This window comes from Suncus etruscus, chromosome 1 (assembly GCF_024139225.1).
Source record: "Suncus etruscus isolate mSunEtr1 chromosome 1, mSunEtr1.pri.cur, whole genome shotgun sequence".
NCBI lineage: Eukaryota > Metazoa > Chordata > Mammalia > Eulipotyphla > Soricidae > Suncus > Suncus etruscus.
Window position 1 is genome coordinate 197,381,883 of NC_064848.1, and position 16,887 is coordinate 197,398,769.

At 40.8% G+C, this 16,887-nt stretch overlaps 1 protein-coding gene and 1 non-coding gene across 2 annotated transcripts in view; both read left to right on the forward strand.

Annotated features, from left to right (window-relative positions):
- The window catches only part of CEP112 (centrosomal protein 112), a 429,834-nt gene that overhangs the window by 94,125 nt on the left and 318,822 nt on the right, over positions 1-16,887 (forward strand). Inside the window, exons 11-14 of the mRNA XM_049768363.1 lie at positions 3,812-3,966; positions 4,240-4,369; positions 5,933-6,025; positions 6,635-6,694. Coding sequence (XP_049624320.1) covers positions 3,812-3,966; positions 4,240-4,369; positions 5,933-6,025; positions 6,635-6,694 — 438 coding nt within the window. The remainder of the gene's footprint in view (positions 1-3,811; positions 3,967-4,239; positions 4,370-5,932; positions 6,026-6,634; positions 6,695-16,887) is intronic.
- On the forward strand, positions 7,125-7,250 carry LOC126032305 (small nucleolar RNA SNORA51). Its single transcript, XR_007503846.1, has one exon. It is a non-coding gene; the product is annotated as a small nucleolar RNA SNORA51 (small nucleolar RNA).

Consider the following 16,887-nt stretch of genomic DNA (forward strand, 5'->3'; position numbering starts at 1 on the left):
AGTGTTGGTCATATCTCATCTCCCCAGTTAGTCATTGGCTTGTTCCATTACCGATTTCTCTAAGGACTTTCTTGGAGCTGGTCTCTGCCCTTCAGCTACCATTTGAGTGCAGCTATTCATTGTTGCTTTACTCCAAGGCTCTTCCGGGATAACACGTCAGTTGCTCTCCCTCTCTTCTCTTGTACCGTGCCCCACAAATGCACTTGGATCCATTTTTGTCATTATGAAAAACTTGAATTAACAACCCAATTTTTATGGTAAGTTCTTGCAACCCAAGTCCCTTCAGAAGCACCAACCCAATCTTCAAAGCTCTGTACTCCAGTTCACAAAATAGAAAGATTGTCTCTGCAGCTGAAGTAATCTGTCATAAAGCCTAGCTTCTCATTCCTGCAAATTCCCCAGTTCAGCATATAAAATGCCAGGTATAAAGTCTTCACAGCAATAATAATTTGCAAAAGAAGAGACTTTAATATTCCTGGGTTACACCTGAGCTTTTCTGCCATATATCTTACATTTGGGGTGGGAGTTGGGCCATGCCTGACAGCGCTTGAGTGGTATACTCCTGGATATCTTTTCAGAAATGACTCCTGGAAAGCTCAGGGGAATCCTACGGGGATCAAGCTGGATCAGCCACTTGCAAGGCAAATGTCCTCCCCTCTGCTATCACTCTAGCCCCATGCACCTCACATTTTAAAGGCTATTTCTCCCTGAGGTCTTTCTTCAGATTTCATCCCAAGGTAATTCCACAAGCAAAATATGATGGTTTATAGAGATAATATGGTGCAGTGAAGGAGGTTTTAGAGCAGGGAGATCATGGGCCAATTTCTGTTCCTCGCTTGTTCTTGAGCAGAGGGTGAGTTAATAAATTTTTGAATTCTTATTTTTTGCATATAAAAATGTCAGTACTCACTACCTTGTCATCTTAGAGGAAATCTAACCTCTAAATGGCAGCCAGTGACCATCTTTCCCTACTCGGACTGAGCCACGTAAGGTCTGGGTACAGTGTTCGTAGTCTTTGCTCACTTTTATTAGGTTTTATCTTCTAGTTGTATGATCCACACAGGACTCTGGTATTATTAGGGCCTCTCCACCATAACTAACACTCCAGCCTCTTCTTCTCCTGGAGACAGCAGCACTGCTCAGTCTCATCTGCTTTCCAGAGCACTTACCCTTTTTCTCCCTGTGAGTACGAAGAGTTGGCAAAGTCTGTGAGGAGAATACTCTGTGTATGGCACCCAGTTCTGTCTGGATTCTTATCTGGGGGCCTTTGATTCATCATGTTCTGGCTGCTTTTGGCATCTCTTTCTTGGATATCTATGCTCCTTATCCTCTTTCAAGATCAACAGATGCCTCAATGCTCAAAGCAGCTTCCGGAATATTGATTCAACTAGTGTTGTTCTCCTTAGGCCATCTCGAATACTAGGTGCCATCACCTTTCCCCCTGGTTTGTCCTTTTACAAGTGCCTTTGGATATGTCAGTTGTTTTCATTGGGCTTGTGATAAAAACAAAGCACATACTGCTTTGTCCTGCCTAGAAATGGAAGTTCTCCTCATTAGCATAGGAAGATGGAGTTTCTAATATCCTGTCTAATATCGCGTTTGATCTTTTTTGGTCATCTCCAAGAGATGAAGGAGTTACAAATCATAGTTATTTCACCCTTTCAAACTAGAAGGCAGAGAATATGTTCTTTTACTTACGTTTGGGAAATAAGGAGAATTTTGAGTATGTATTAGGAAATGGAAACTATCTTCTGGAAATAACTTCCAGGAGGAATTTTAATAAAGAAGTAAAGTGGCTATGATGTAGAGAGGAAATCGGAACATCTGATTTGTATCAGGCTCTTGACTAGGAAGTGTATGTATTTAAAAAATTAATCCGTAGACCCTGTTTTTTAAGTTAAATAGAAGCATTCTATTTCTGATACTTGGAAGCTGTTGTACCAAAATTAAAGTATCTTCCTAATTCTTTGTGTAATTAAGACAAAAATGAAATGATTAAAGAATGCCGGTGCTATGATATTATTTAGTTGTGTTTAAGCTTTATTTTTAAACACTTCCCACAGAGAGACTATAAAGTATACTTTATTGAAATATCATTCACATCCTACCTAAATATTCACACTTCTTGGAAGTATGATTGTAAAATGAAAAACACTAGTCTCTTTAGCTAATGCTGCCTAATCCTAATTTTAGGAATAGCATATTCCTAACCATAAATCCTTATGGTTAGGTGAGAAATTCAAAGTAATATATATCAAATAAAAATTATTTAATTATGTGATAGTTTTAAAGTCTATAGAAGAATGACATATGCTGATAAAATGAAGGAGAATCTTAGGCACAAACACTGTACCCATGAATATAATAAAAGCATTCCACATGCTATGAAATGGGATATAGTATTGCTTATGTGATAACCCCTGTAGTAGAAAATATGGACCTGATGGGCATGTGACTGACATGGTAGCGCTCATGCCTAGTATGTGACACATACCTTGTTCCACCCCGTCACCCATGACACGCCACTCATTCCTAGGTGTAACCTTAGTGTCCTTTCAGCACTGTGAACTATCAGGCTGAGTCTTAGAGTCTCTGCTGCCACTCCCAGTAAAGCATTTGGGGAACAAATCTTCTTATAATGTTACTGCATAACTTTTATGACTTTTTGTTTGTTTGGGGCCACACCCTGATGCACTCAGAGGTTATTCCTGGCTCTACATTTAGAAATCACTCCTGACAGGTTCGGATTCTATATGGGATGCTAGGATGGAACCCAGGTTAGCCACATGCAAAGGCAAAACACCTTCCCTGCTGTGCTAGCTTTCTTACCTTTTATGACTTTTTAAAGTTTCTTCATTTAAACTATTAAAAAATACCAAATACTCTCCTAACCTTAGGATGTACTTTCGTAAAGTTGTGTGTAGAGACTCTGTCTTCCTGAGTGTGGGGATTTCTGTTTCCCTAGTTGCTTTGAGGCTGCTAGGTCCCAGGAGAGATCCAGATTCAGGAAATCTGCTGAGAATGAATGAGTGAATGCTCAAGAGCACAATAGGATGATGCTCTCCAATAGTAGAAAACACCCCTTTCTTCAGGAAAACTTGTTTGATTTCATTTGCACAAGTACTGTTTATGATGTGTGTGTATTCTCTGGTATTCGTTAGCTCAACATATGCTTTCTTCAAGCTACTCAGTGAGACAGTGTTACAAAGTCAGAGGTTCTTTTTTAAAAATTTTAATTAATTACTTTATTTAAACACCATGGTTACAAGGCTGTTCATAATACAGTTTGGTCTCTTTTTGTCATAGCTGCAAAGTTGTTCATGACTGAGTTTTAGTGACTCACAACACCCTTCACTGGTGCACATTTCCTGCCACCAATGTCCCCTGTTTCCCTTCCACCTCTGAGAAAGGCATTACCCCCCCCTCTTTCTATCTCACTCTTACTCACGTTTTTTCACTTTTTGACTGTAGGATTGCAATATTGTTGCTGAAGGGATCATGGCTCTCCATTTTCTTTTAGCATCCATTTCTTATCCAGAGTGATCATTTCCAACTCTTAACCTCATAGTGGTTTATTTCAGAGATTTGTTTGTTTGTTTGTTTGTTTGTTTGTTTTTGGGTTACACCTGATAGTGTTCAGGGGTTCTCCTGGCTCTGTGCTCAGAAATCGCTCCTGGCAGGCTTGGGGGACCATATGGAATACCGGGATTCAAGCCACCGTCCTTCTGCATGCAAGGCAATGCCTTACCCCTGTGCTATCTCTTCGGCCCCATATTTCGGAGACTTGCTTAACAGTAACTTGTTCTTTCAGAATCAGATGGTCAAAGAACTCGAGTCCCGTGTCCTGCAGTTAACTGGGGAAGCCGAGAACAGTAATTTACAGAGACAGAAATTAATTCAAGATAAATTGGAGCTTGAGAGATGTTACCAGATAACCTGTAGCGAATTGCAAGAAGTTAAGGCAAGGTATCGTTTGAAATCAATTATCAGGCATGGCTATAAAATGCTGATATTAACTACAAATGTATTGTCCCAAAGTAATCAACCTGGTACCCTGGATGATTTTTCAACCTAAATGCTGGCATTTGTTTGTTTTTAAGTGTCACTGAGTATCAAAACGTAATGTTTAAAAACAATTGGTAAAAATTTAAGTATTTAAGGAAAGGTGATGCCTTTCAATGGGGGGGGGGTTATCCTAAATATATGGGGGTGTATATCTTATTCTTTTGTTACTTATAGGCGCAACATGCTGCACCAAGAGAAGGATAGTCTTATAAATGATTATGATCAAAACATAAAACGATTGCAAACCAAGTTCGATGCTGACATAGCTCTTCTGAAAAGGGAACATGCTTTTGCTGCATCTAAGGTATTACATATGGGATTGAGTGTACATGTCAAGAAGTTATTTATTTTTCTAATTGGATAGTCATAGATGCCCATATGACTTTCAAAGAGACTCTTGTGCTTTTGTTCTTAAAAGCTCTTTAACTGAAACTCTACAAATTTTTTTTTCTTTTTGGGCCATACTCTGTGATGCTCAGGGATTACTCCTGGCTCTGCACTCAGAAATCACTCTTGGTTTGGGGGACCATATGGGACACCGGGGATCTAACCAAGATCGGTCCTGATCAGCTGCGTGCAAGGCAAATGCCCTACCTTTGTGCTATAGGTCCGGCCCCTGAAACACTACAATTTTTATTGATTTTTAAAATTCCAGATTGTGAACTGTCAAAATTGGAAGACTAAATCCCAAATACAGAAAATCTTGGCTCGGATTGAACCTGAACCACAGTTGTTGTTTTGTTTGTTTTTATTTTAAAAAGGAAGCACTAAATTTTGAGAATGAATATTACATCATTTTTAAACTGATTTTTAGGAGTAGATGATCTACATTCTAATTCATGTAGAATGTGTGCATTATTATTATTACTTTGAAATCTATGCTTTCATTTTCATATATCAGATGCACATTGATTAGCACCCACAGACTTTTTATATCAGGAAATTGGCTCTTTTTTCCAAGAGAATCCTATGGATGTAATTCTAATGTAATCTGCTCTTTGATGTTTCGGAAATTAAGTGTTGCAGTGGGTTTTATTTATTTGTTTAATTTTTTTGGCCACATTTGGCAATGCTCAGGGCTGACTCTGTCTCTCTATTCAGGGATCCCTTCTGGCAGGGTTTGGGATACCATAGAGGGTATCTGGGATTGAACTTGGATTGATTTAATCCAGGCAAGACAAATAGTGTTCTGTGCCTGTACTATTATCTCAGGCCTGGATTTGATTTCAAAATGAAAGTTGAAAATTTTTTCTGTAAACTTATTTTTCAGAAATTATTATTATTATCATTTGGGGGGGGGTTTGGGCCACACCCAGTGACGCTCAGGAGTTACCCCTGGCTATGCGCTCAGAAGTCGCTCCTGGCTTAGAGGGACCATATGGGACACCGGGGGATCGAACCCCGGTCCGTCCTAGGCTAGCGCAGGCAAGGCAGACACCTTACCTCTAGCGCCACCGCGCTGGCCCCTATTTTTCAGAAATTATTTTACATTTGTATATTTTTGATTTTTGGTGGTATCCATGTATAGGAGGAGGGTGGGTTGGGCCACACCCAGCTATGCTAGGACTTACTCCTGACTCTGCATCTGGGAATTCCTCCTGGCAGGACCAGTGGGATGCCTGAGATTGACTCGGGTTGGCCACACATACGCAAGGGCCCTGCCTACTGTACTTATCGTTCCAGCTGACATTTGTATACCTATGTAATCTTAATATGTATAAAACTTAATGTATATTTTTAATTTTAAATAATTTTTAAAAGCCGAAGATGTTTTCATTCACATATATGAACAATTTTAACTGAGTTTCTGGAAAGGAAGTAAAATCAATATTTGGCTTTTAATTTTTTTCTTGTAAAATTTTTATAGGCATCTGGGACAATTGAAGAATTAGAAAAAAACATCTGTCAATTAAAACAGCAGTTACAGGAATCAGAACTTCAAAGGAAGCAGCAACTAAAGGTATGTTCAGTATTTTTACACAGAACAACAATGACTGGTCTTTTTTTATGTACATGTATAAATGAGAGTTGGTGTTACTATTTTGAAATCAATTTCTCATTTTTAATTATTATTTGCTAATTTATGTAATTTCTCTCCACACACACACACACACACTTCTTGTCAAAGACAATTCCTTTGACCTCAAGGTCATATATAGCAAGGACTGGTATATGGTAAAACTCCCAAGCTTATTATTTTTCAATTGGTATAGTTTTGAAAGCGATATTCAAATGCTAAGGTTCAGAATGTTTCTCTTCTGGGGCCCAAGCAATAGTACAACAGGGAGGGCATTTACCTTGCATGCAGCCCACCATTTGACTTCCTTCAATGATGAAGTGCTTTTTCAAAATAGTGGTATATTCAGCTAGCAAGGCTGCCTATACTTTACTTACAGGTTAGGCAATGGGAGTGTACTCTTTCAGTATACTCTTTAAGTATACTCTTGAAAATAAACTCTTGAAATAAACTCAAATGTTTATCTTCAAGTCTGTCAGTTGTCCGATTATTCACTTTATTGACGTTAGTAGCAATTTCAAGTATAATTCAATAAGTATTTTTCATTTACAGGATCAGGAAAATAAGTTTCAGGCAGAGAAAAGTCATTTAAAACGCACCCATGAAAAAAAGGTAATTTGTTTTTTGCGAGGCTTTAAGATATTTTAAGTGGTAAATGGAATAATTAAGAACAAGCAGCTGACTTTTTTAAAAAAATAAAACCATGTATTCTAGCCCTGAAGGAATAGTTTGTTTCTAAGTTTATTTCAACTAGCCACCAGACAAACTTTGCTTCTTTATTTTTCATAACTCTTGTATATCTGGTGGATTTGTGTGTGTGTGTGTGTGTGTGTGTGTGTGTGTGTGTGTGTGGTATGTGTGTTTGTACATGAGTATGTATATAGGGGTTGTTACCCAACCCAGGTCCTCATGCAGATGCAAGACATGTACTTTACCACTGAGCCACATCTACAGCTCCTGTATATTATATTTTAAATGAAAGTATTACTGATTGCTTCTTTTAATACTTTGAAAGTATATTTTCCTCCAGTTTAAAAGCATATACTTCTTACCACAGGCTGTGTTCTTTACACTGACTGTATAGAAAGAGGAGGTACAGTAAATTCACCCCATATACACCTCAATACAGGCCCTTTGTCTGGTCTGTATTGTGAATTGGGGGACAAAAAAAATACTATTTAAACTTTTATAGGTGATTAGATTTGTCTCGAAATTCTCTTTGTAATTTGTAATGCTTTCTGATTTAATATTCTGCTGGATATGTATAGAAATAAAAAGATGGGGGCCGGAGAGATAGCATGGAGGTAAGGCATTTGCCTTTCATGCAGGAGGTCATTGGTTCGAATCCCGGCGCCCCATATGGTCCCCCGTGCCTGCCAGGAGCAATTTCTGAGCCTGGAGCCAGGAATAACCCCTGAGCACTGCCGGGTGTGACTCAAAAACCACAAAAAAAAAAAAAAAAAAAAGAGCATATACACATAAAAAAAGCATATACTATAAGTGAGTTATTTTGTGTTCTTTTTATCACATTATAGTAAGAGCTTTTTCAGACAAAAGATATATAAAATAGTTGCCTACTATGTAAAAAAAGATTAGGAAATAGATTTAGAAATAACAAATAAAATATAGTCCTAGAAATAGTGACTATTATGATATATGCAGTTATTTATGTTATTAGTGAAAACGGGTGTGTTGACTTACTGGAACACCTATGACAATGGAGTGTAGAATTCAATAGGTTTAGGATTACTAAACTTGTTTTGAGATTGTTATTTTCTTGAAAACATAAGGAAAAAAGAACAGTTGAAAAAAGCAAGACTTAACCAAATCGCTTTACTTATACAAATATCATTGTGAAAAAATGGAAAACAAATGAACTCTTCATGTAATTTAAATATGTACAAATTAAATGGATTTTATATAATACAATATTCTTAAAATATTGTGCTGCCACAATTTTACTTTACTCAGCAGATACTCATTAAATGCCATCATTGGGCAAGATCCCATTTGACAGTCTGGGATAGGGAGTGGGCTAGAAGAGGAATTAGACACAGCTCTGCCCTCCGGGAACTTCAGGTCTAAGAAAAGAATGGATAGTCATTTGGAAAGAGAATTTCTACGAACTGTGTGCTCCTTAAAATTAGAATCCATTTGTTTACTAGTCAAGGGTCTGGTTAACTTTTTTTTTTTTTCTGTAGTCTTAATGGAGCTTAAAGAAAGCTCTTTAATCCATTTCATGTCTACCATATGATGTCTGGACAGAAGGGAAACATCGTGCTTTCTTTGACTCAAAGAATGTTTTCAGTTTCTGCTGTTGAGTCATGAAGCATCTTGACTCTTTTGCCAAGGAGAGAAACCAAACATTGGCATGAGTTCTCTCCCCCCGCGGGATGCCTCTCTCTCTCTGTGGGAACTGTCCTTCTGTCCTTCCTTCTGCTTATAGAGATCTTACTCCCCTTCCATTCAGGAACACCTGCCTGGCCCTGCTCTCTTACCCTTTTGGTTGACCTCTTCCTGCCCAGGAGCAGGTTGCATCTTGGGAGACAGAGAGAGAGGAAGGGAGCAGGCCAAAGATGTCCTTCATCATCGAGAGAATATATTTCTGTCCTGCACTTTTTATTTTTTGTTTGTTTTGATTTTTGATTTTTGGGTCACACCCGATGATGCTCAGGGGTTACTCCTGGTTAATAGGTCCTGGCTTGTGGGACCATATGGGATGCTGAGGATCAAACTGAAGTCCATCCTGGGTCTGCTGCTTGCAAGGCAAACAACCTTCCGCTGTGCTATTGCTCTGGCCCCCGTTTCTGTACCTTCTAAAGGAAGGAATGTGAGGATCATGCAGCATTGAGACAGAGCTGGAGACTGTCCTTTTGCACCCACACTCTATTTTCTTAGATAGTTACCCTTGTAGTAAATGAAGGTCTCCAAACCAAAAAAAAACCCCTTCCCTGAAGGACATGCACAAGAAAGAGTCCAGCAAATTACTCTGAAGGCCAGTGAGCCTTTGGATTGCCATCTTTCCCTTTCTGGAATGTCTCATCATTTGCCTGAGCTTTTAAATAATGTGGCTGGTAAAAAGTGTGTTGATTATTATTATTTTGGGTCCTAAATAATACCTGCCTAAAATAATAGCCTTCGTGGAAAGAGTTTCTGATCGAATCGCATGTGTTCTACCATTATTTATCTTGGAAGAAAACTGGGCTCAGCATGTCACTTTGTGTTTTTCAATTAATTCCATAATCTCCCTCTTTTAAATTGACATCTGTTCTTCTTTCCTTATTAAACCTGCTGTGATCTGAGCCCTTGAAGACTCGATGGTGTGTACCCCCCTCCGGGAATATCCTCTCCAACTGCTAGCTAACAGAGCTGGCATAAATCTTCCCAAGGCCTGGACTGTGTAACTGGATCGGGAAATGGGCATGTGTAGGGCTTTTGTTCAGGCCATGGTATTACAGGTGTGCCACAGTATCTAATGTTGGGTCTGAACCTATTTCTGAAAATCTGACCAGGAGAGAGGCCTTCTGAATGCCATGATTTCCTGGTCCCAGTAAGAAAGTAGCTTGAGAGATTGTGCCTGAGTCTCCTAGGGAAGCGGAGCCTCTGATGCTGAGACACATCGCATTGTCTCCAGGCCTTTATTGATCTCCAGTGGTGATCGCCTGCCCTTTCAGATCTTTGAACATCAAACACATAATAGGCAGTAAAACCAAATGTCATTGTTTGATGAAGTGTCCTAAGCTGCTCAGCCAGGAAATGGTCAGGCTAAATGACTTGGCAAGCAAGGAAACACCTGCCTCCTGCAAACAGCCCACCGCAAAACAGCCTCCAGACAGGCAGGCTGGCCCGGGAGCTGGGAAGAAGGGGCTGTTTACCCACAGAAGCATTGGGGACAGATGACCCGCACCTCACCTCTGCCCCGTGCACTTCTGTGAGTCCTCGTATCTGTCCCCTAAATTTCTGTGGGTCCTCACATTTGTCCCCCGCTTTTCTCATGTAACACACACAATATAAAGTTTGAGGGCTTCCAGGACCTTTCAGATAGAACCCATGACTCCAATGTTTTCATTCATAGCTAAGTTTTTCATTTTTAAATTTTTATTATTTTTTTGATTCTGTTTTTCGGGAGGCATACCAGGTGGCACTAAGGGTGGTACTCCTGGCCCTGTGCTCAGAAATTACTCCTGGAAGGTTGGGGGGAACCAGATGGAATCCTGGGGATCGAACCTGGATCAGCCACATGCAAGGGAAATGCCCTTCCCACTGTGCTATTGCTCCGGCTCCCATGGCTAATTTTTTTTTTTAGGTGAAAAAATCACTTGCTATGTCCATCGCATTACATCTGAAATAACAATGGGTAGCATTTTCTATGGCAGTGGCTTGATTTTTGACAGGCTGCCGCGTTCCTTGAGTAAAATTTGGAGAACTGGATTTGTGCCTGGTGAGACTCTAAGCAGCAACCTCACGTGGCTCAGCTTCTCTGGGTTTCCTCATTTGAAGCTGAGGTTCACCATAAAGAGACTTGGGGAGGGGGGAACTGGATCAATAGCATAGCAGTAGGGCATTTGCCTTGCACGGAGGCTGACCCAGGACCTGAGTTTGATCCCCAGCTTTGTCTCATATGGTCCCCAAGCCAGGAGCAATTTCTGAGTGCATCATCAAGTGTGGCCCCAAAACCAAAAAAAAAAAAAAAAAAGACAAGAACTGGGACTGGGGCTGGGGCTGATAGGATCACTGATATTTGAATTCAAGGATTCAGACCTCCCCTTGATGTAGGCTGCAGCGTAATTGCCTTTTCCAGACCTGTACCCCTTTCTCAGCTGCTCACCTTGAGGGATGCAAGAGAGTCAAAGAGACAGAAAATATTCAGCAACTATCCAGCTTATGGCTTTTTAAATGTATTATTTAGAGCCAAATTCTTGAAACTATCTGCCATATATTGGCCTCTTGTTTGAGGGTTCACTTTTGAAACTTAAAAAAAAACTTTATTTATATTAACAATGTGTACTGGAGAAAATATTTTAAAATATATAAACTCAAAGCCTTATACCTTCTCCCCTGCCATAAGGACATTTGAATAAAGAAAAGGTAGGAAATGGCATTCTCCCTTTTACCCACAGACCATTGGCATACAGGCAAAAGCTTTACACATTGTCCCTTCAGTATACAAAACTATTAAGTCCACTTGATTCAGAACAGACACTCTCAGAACAGCACTGACTGACTCTTCCAAAAGGACAGGCACTGTGCCAGGTGCTGCAGGTAAAGAAACAAATGAGGAACAGCTTTCCAGCTGCCCCTAAAAGAAGCCCTCCCTCAGAAATCTGATCCTGACACTTGCCTCATTAACTCAGAGGCAAGACCCAACTCCCTGCCCCCGCACTTCCAGTCTAAGGAGAGCAATGTTCTGAAGTAGTCAGTGGGGTCAAGGGGTTCTTGAGTTCTTGCACCAACCAACCAACCTCGTCAGGAAGTAGCAGCTGAAAGCTTGACAGAGGTTACGAAGCAGCATCGAGTGCTAAAAAGCACTTACAAGGACTCCAGATGCCTGGCAATTTGGAACCACTTTGACCGGAACAGCCAGACCGGCTAACGCAATGCGATGTAAATCGTCTCATCTCTGCAGTTACTTTGACTGTTGCTTTGAGCGTGGCTCATCGCGTTTGGTGTCAGAGCCAGGAGAAGCCACTGCAGTGGAGGAAAAGTGGGGAGAAAGCCCCAATCCCATATGGGCCCTTCCAGGGGCTGGATTTGGGTTGCAGTTTTAAGGAGATCAACACCTGGAGCCTATGAGGAGGCAGGGTTGGGTAGGCACTAGATCTACAGGGCCAGTGTCCACTTGAGCAAGAAGAGGAGAATGAGTGAAAGAGTGCATACGAGATAGGGAGAGAATAGGAGATTGAGTAGGAGAAGAAGTAGGTGATTAAGTAGGAGATGGAGAATGAACGGAAGATTGAGTAGGAGAGAGAATGAGTAGGAGATAAAGGCCAGTTTGTTATCTATGGAAAAGTACAGTAGAACAGAAAAGGGCAGGAGCGCCTTACATGGTCAACTCAGGGAAAGGACTGTCTCTTGGAAGAATTTTCCAGAAAGGAAGCACCAGGAAGTCCAGTGGTAGGCTTCCTGAAGATAAGATGACTTTGAAAGAAGGAGGAATCCCAAAAGCAGAGTTGTGGAGGAAGTGAGAGGGGAGGAATTGGGGCCTGGAGAGAGTGTAAGGGTGACAGACACATGCTCAATATGGCTTCATTTCTTGGCACCCCATGGCCTCCTTGAGAATCTTGGTGTGGTCCTGGAGGCCCTGTAAACTAGGCTTTGAGCATATCCATGTCCTTGAATTGCTGATCTTTTGGGCTGAAAAATCTCTGGGCACCATGAGTACTGCTTGGGATCAACCCCTTAAAAGGGAGGTGATGGACAGAGGAAGGTTGCCAGCAACCTAGAAGCATGGCAACAGATTTAGAATTCAGTGAGACATGAAAACTTAGCATAAAAATTTCTAAAGACATGAAAAAAAAATTTCTGTAGGAAGTGTCTGTGAATCCAATCCAGAGATTCACCCATCTCAGATCAAGGACTGGTTAAAATACTTGTCAGTGCCACTAAGTACACGGTCAGGGTAGAGAAGAAAGCAAAGGTTGGACACACTTATTTCTTTGAAAATATTTAGGTTATGGGGATTAGGGGAGGGAACCTGGAAGCATGGATGGAGGGAGGTTGGCATTGGTGGTGCAGACGGTACTTGAACGCTGCATGCTCAAACTCAGTCATGACTAGCTATGTAAATCATGGCGCTTGAACAAAATAAAAATCTTAAAAAGTTAAAAAAAACAAACAAACAGTGTTTGAGTAGCCTCCTTAGTCCAGTAGGCAGCTTGTCAGTCTTATAATCTGAAAGTCCTGAGTTCAACCTCAGAGAGGGGCAGCACAGCTTTTCTCTTTTTTACCACTGAAATCCAGCTACAAACATGTTTGCCATCATGGTGTTTAAACAAAGATGTTACTTAAAAAATAAATAAATAAAAAGTAGTGTTTGGGTTTGGATCACTGATAGGGTTCGGGATCAAACTGGGGATCAAACTCAGGTCAGTCACATACATGACAGCTGCTGTACTGTTACTCCAGGCAGTAGAGTAATACCCCTCTCTCTCTCTAAGCCAACATAACATGCCTGAACTCGGTAGTCTTCTGCACATATTTTTTTTTATCCTGTCTGATGGCCGTGGGATGACATTCTGGGATCTGCAGAGCCCCTGCTATATCTCATGTTCTTTTTGGAAAATAAACTTACTTGATGTTCTTCAGTCACCCTAAGGCTAAAAAAAAAAGTCAGATCAAAACAAAACAGCAAAACCTATGCAAGGCAATTAAAGGAGGAGTGATGAATGTCGGAATTAACGAAGCTAGGGAAGTATTGGTGTTTATTGTGTAGATAATATAGAACACAATGCAAATGTCAGGAGAAGTTTTTGAGAGAAGGGATGTAAAATTTTAAAACTATTCCACAACACTTGGGTCAGCATGGTCAGATTATTTTTTAAAAATAATGGAAAGAGGGGATCGGAGAGATAGCATGGAGGTAGGATGTTCGCCTTGCATGCAGAAGGACGGTGGTTTGAATCCCGGCATCCCATATGGTCCCCTGAGCCTGCCAGGAGTGATTTCTGAGCATAGAGCCAGGAGTAACCCCTGAGTGCGGCTGAGTGTGACCCCCTAAACTCCCCCCCAAAAAAGAAAAATAATGGAAAGAAGTAAACATGTGTTAAGTTGTTAAATCACAGCACCTTATGAGTTTTTTCACTTGCAAATATGAACAAAATAGAGCTTAAAAGTGAAATATTTATGCTGGCATCAGTGAAATTAAAAGCGATCTGTTTATCCATTCATCTTAGCATGGTGGGGGATGTGGGGCAGTGGGAAGGGGTTGGAACAAAAAAGTTTTATAACAAAGTAGCACATACTCAAAACCCAGGTAACATAAAGAAAATTGTATAACTAAGAATATTAAAAGGGGGAAAATGAAAGGAAGACAGAGTAGGGAGAGAGAGAAAGAGAGAGAGACATTGTGGTGGGAAATGTACACTGGTGAAGGGTGTTGGACACTATGTCTGAAATTCAATCATGAACAACTTTGTACCTGTGATAAAAAAGAACAAATGTATTGTGAACAACCTTGTACTCATGGTCTTTAAAAAAAGTACTAAAACCCAAAAAAAAAAAAAAAAAAAAAAAAAAAGAAAAGGGCCCGGAGCGATAGCACAGCGGTGTTTGCCTTGCAAGCAGCCGATCCAGGATCAAAGGTGGTTGGTTCGAATCCCGGTGTCCCATATGGTCCCCCGTGCCTGCCAGGAGCTATTTCTGAGCAGACAGCCAGGAGTAACCCCTGAGCATCGCCGGGTGTGGCCCAAACCCCCCCCCCCAAAAAAAAGTACTAAAAGTCATATTTTAGTGATAGCAATGAATCCAGGGATGTCTTCCATTAAAGAAAATGTGTAATTTGATCAAAATATAAATCAGTATTTGCAAGAGACTTAAAATTAATTGACAGAGGAAGCAAAACTCTGGTAACTTGGTAAAAGATTAATCAGAGCAGCTTTAAATATACTTCTGCTCCGATCTATGTTTTTTTTTTTTTTTTTTTTTTGGTTTTTGGGCCACACCCGGTAACGCTCAGGGGTTACTCCTGGCTATGCGCTCAGAAGTCGCTCCTGGCTTGGGGGACCATATGGGACGCCGGGGGATCGAACCGCGGTCCGTCTCCTAGGCTAGCGCAGGTAAGGCGGGCACCTTACCTCCAGCGCCACCGCCCGGCCCCTCCGATCTATGTTTATCCTCTTCCCAGTGCTCATTTCTCTACCTTCTGCTCCAGGACATTTGCTTTTCTGGGCAAATGGGGAGGAAGGACAGGGGTTAAGATATTTGTTATGTATCATATGGGTGACCCAGCCACTATTGTTTGTTTCTCTGTAAGATATTTTTTTTTTTATTGTTGTATGCAAAACATGTGTTCCAGCCCTTGAAACATCCCTCAGATTGTCTCTGCATTGTTATTCTAGCTAGTGTTGTGATTACACTCATTTCATGTTAAGTAAGGATTTTCCTAATACCAAACTGTGTATGCTTCCCAAGTCTTCTCATGAGGTCATCTCTGAGTTTAATTCTGAGCTTTAATTCTTTGATTTGGTCCCCTCAGAAGGTCAGAGGTCAGTGCTATGGTGTTATTTCTGTTGCCTCATTCATTGTAACTTTTATTGCCTCACTCGTTGTAACTTTATTAGTTCTTGTATTTTGGGGTTTTTTTTGGGGGGGGGTCACACCCGGTAATGCTCAGGAGTTTCTCTTGGCTATGCACTCAGAAATCACTCCTGGCATGGGATGCCGGAGATAGAACCAAGGTCCGGCCTGAGTCAGCCGCGTGCAAGGCATACTCCTTACTACTGTGCTGTCTCTCCAACCCAGTAGTTCTGATGAATTGTTTACCCAATTTAACATGGCTACTATTAGCCAAGCGCTTTGAATTTGAGCCAAGCACTAGGAATTTGAGATAACTGAGATAAGTTACTCATTTTAGTTCTAGTTACTTACTCTCTTTACTCAACCTAACAAAATTTAAACAGACTCTTCTGTATGAATTCAGTCACAAATTTTGCAATGCTCAGCCAGAAAGATAGTAAAGATAGATAGAATCTTGCCCATAACCTAGTCAGACCTGATTGGTTTATTGGCACCTACATATAGTCCCCTGAGCAGTGCCATAAGTGATCCTTGAGCACAGAGCCTTATAAGACTGAGTGTTGCAGGGTGTGGACCAGGCACAGCCCTTCATTAATTGTTTTCTTGGCAGTGCAAAATACTTGTTATTTTCCCCAATAAGAAAAATAACTTATTAAATGTTTTAAATTGATTACATTTTATTTTTGGTTTTTGGGCCACACCTGGCGGTGCTCAGGGGTTCCTCCTGGCTGTCTGCTCAGAAATAGCTCCTGGCAGGCACGGGGGACCATAAGGGACACCGGGTTTCGAACCAACCACCTTTGATCCTGGATCGGCTGCTTGCAAGGCAAAAGCTGCTGTGCCATCTCTCCGGGCCCAAATTGATTACATTTTACTTTTCATTTTACCCATTAAAACCCAGGACTGAGGTGACCCTTTTGTTTGGTGTTGCTGATAATTCAACCTCCCCTTCTCTACATGTTCCTTTTCCCCTGCCCTCACAGTCCACTGTAGCAACTCATAGAAGCTTGTTGACATAGTGTCATGGAAAGCTTCCTTTTCCACTCCATTCAGGGGATCCCATTTATAAGGGAGTAGTCGATTTGATTTAGTTTTACAAAACACTAAGAAAAAATATACAGGAGAAAATTATAAAAGGAAAAAGTCAAAGAATATAAGTAGATCATTGTCCACACAATAGAAACAGTGATTCTATGTTGGGGAAATGTGTGTGTGTGTGTGTGTGTGTGTGTGTGTGTGTGTGATATTTATTTCCTACTTTGGGCTTCATCTAGATTGCCAGCAAGTGAGATTTTTATGAGAAACATGATATCTGTCTCACGTGCTAATTTGCAAGCTCTCCTATCAGCTAGACTCCAAACCTTCATCAGGTGGTATATGGGGCTTTGGGTACCCTTGGGTTTCTCCTTGGCTCTCCAGCTGTATTGGCATTTCTTTCCTTTTATTCACATCCCTAGAGAATCCATGTTGAGTTTGCTTATCTGTGTTTGAATGTCCAGGGCTTTCTCTGAAGATCCACTTCCATTGGGTTCACAGTTCATGCTTTTTCCAACCTTATCCAAGGTACCACC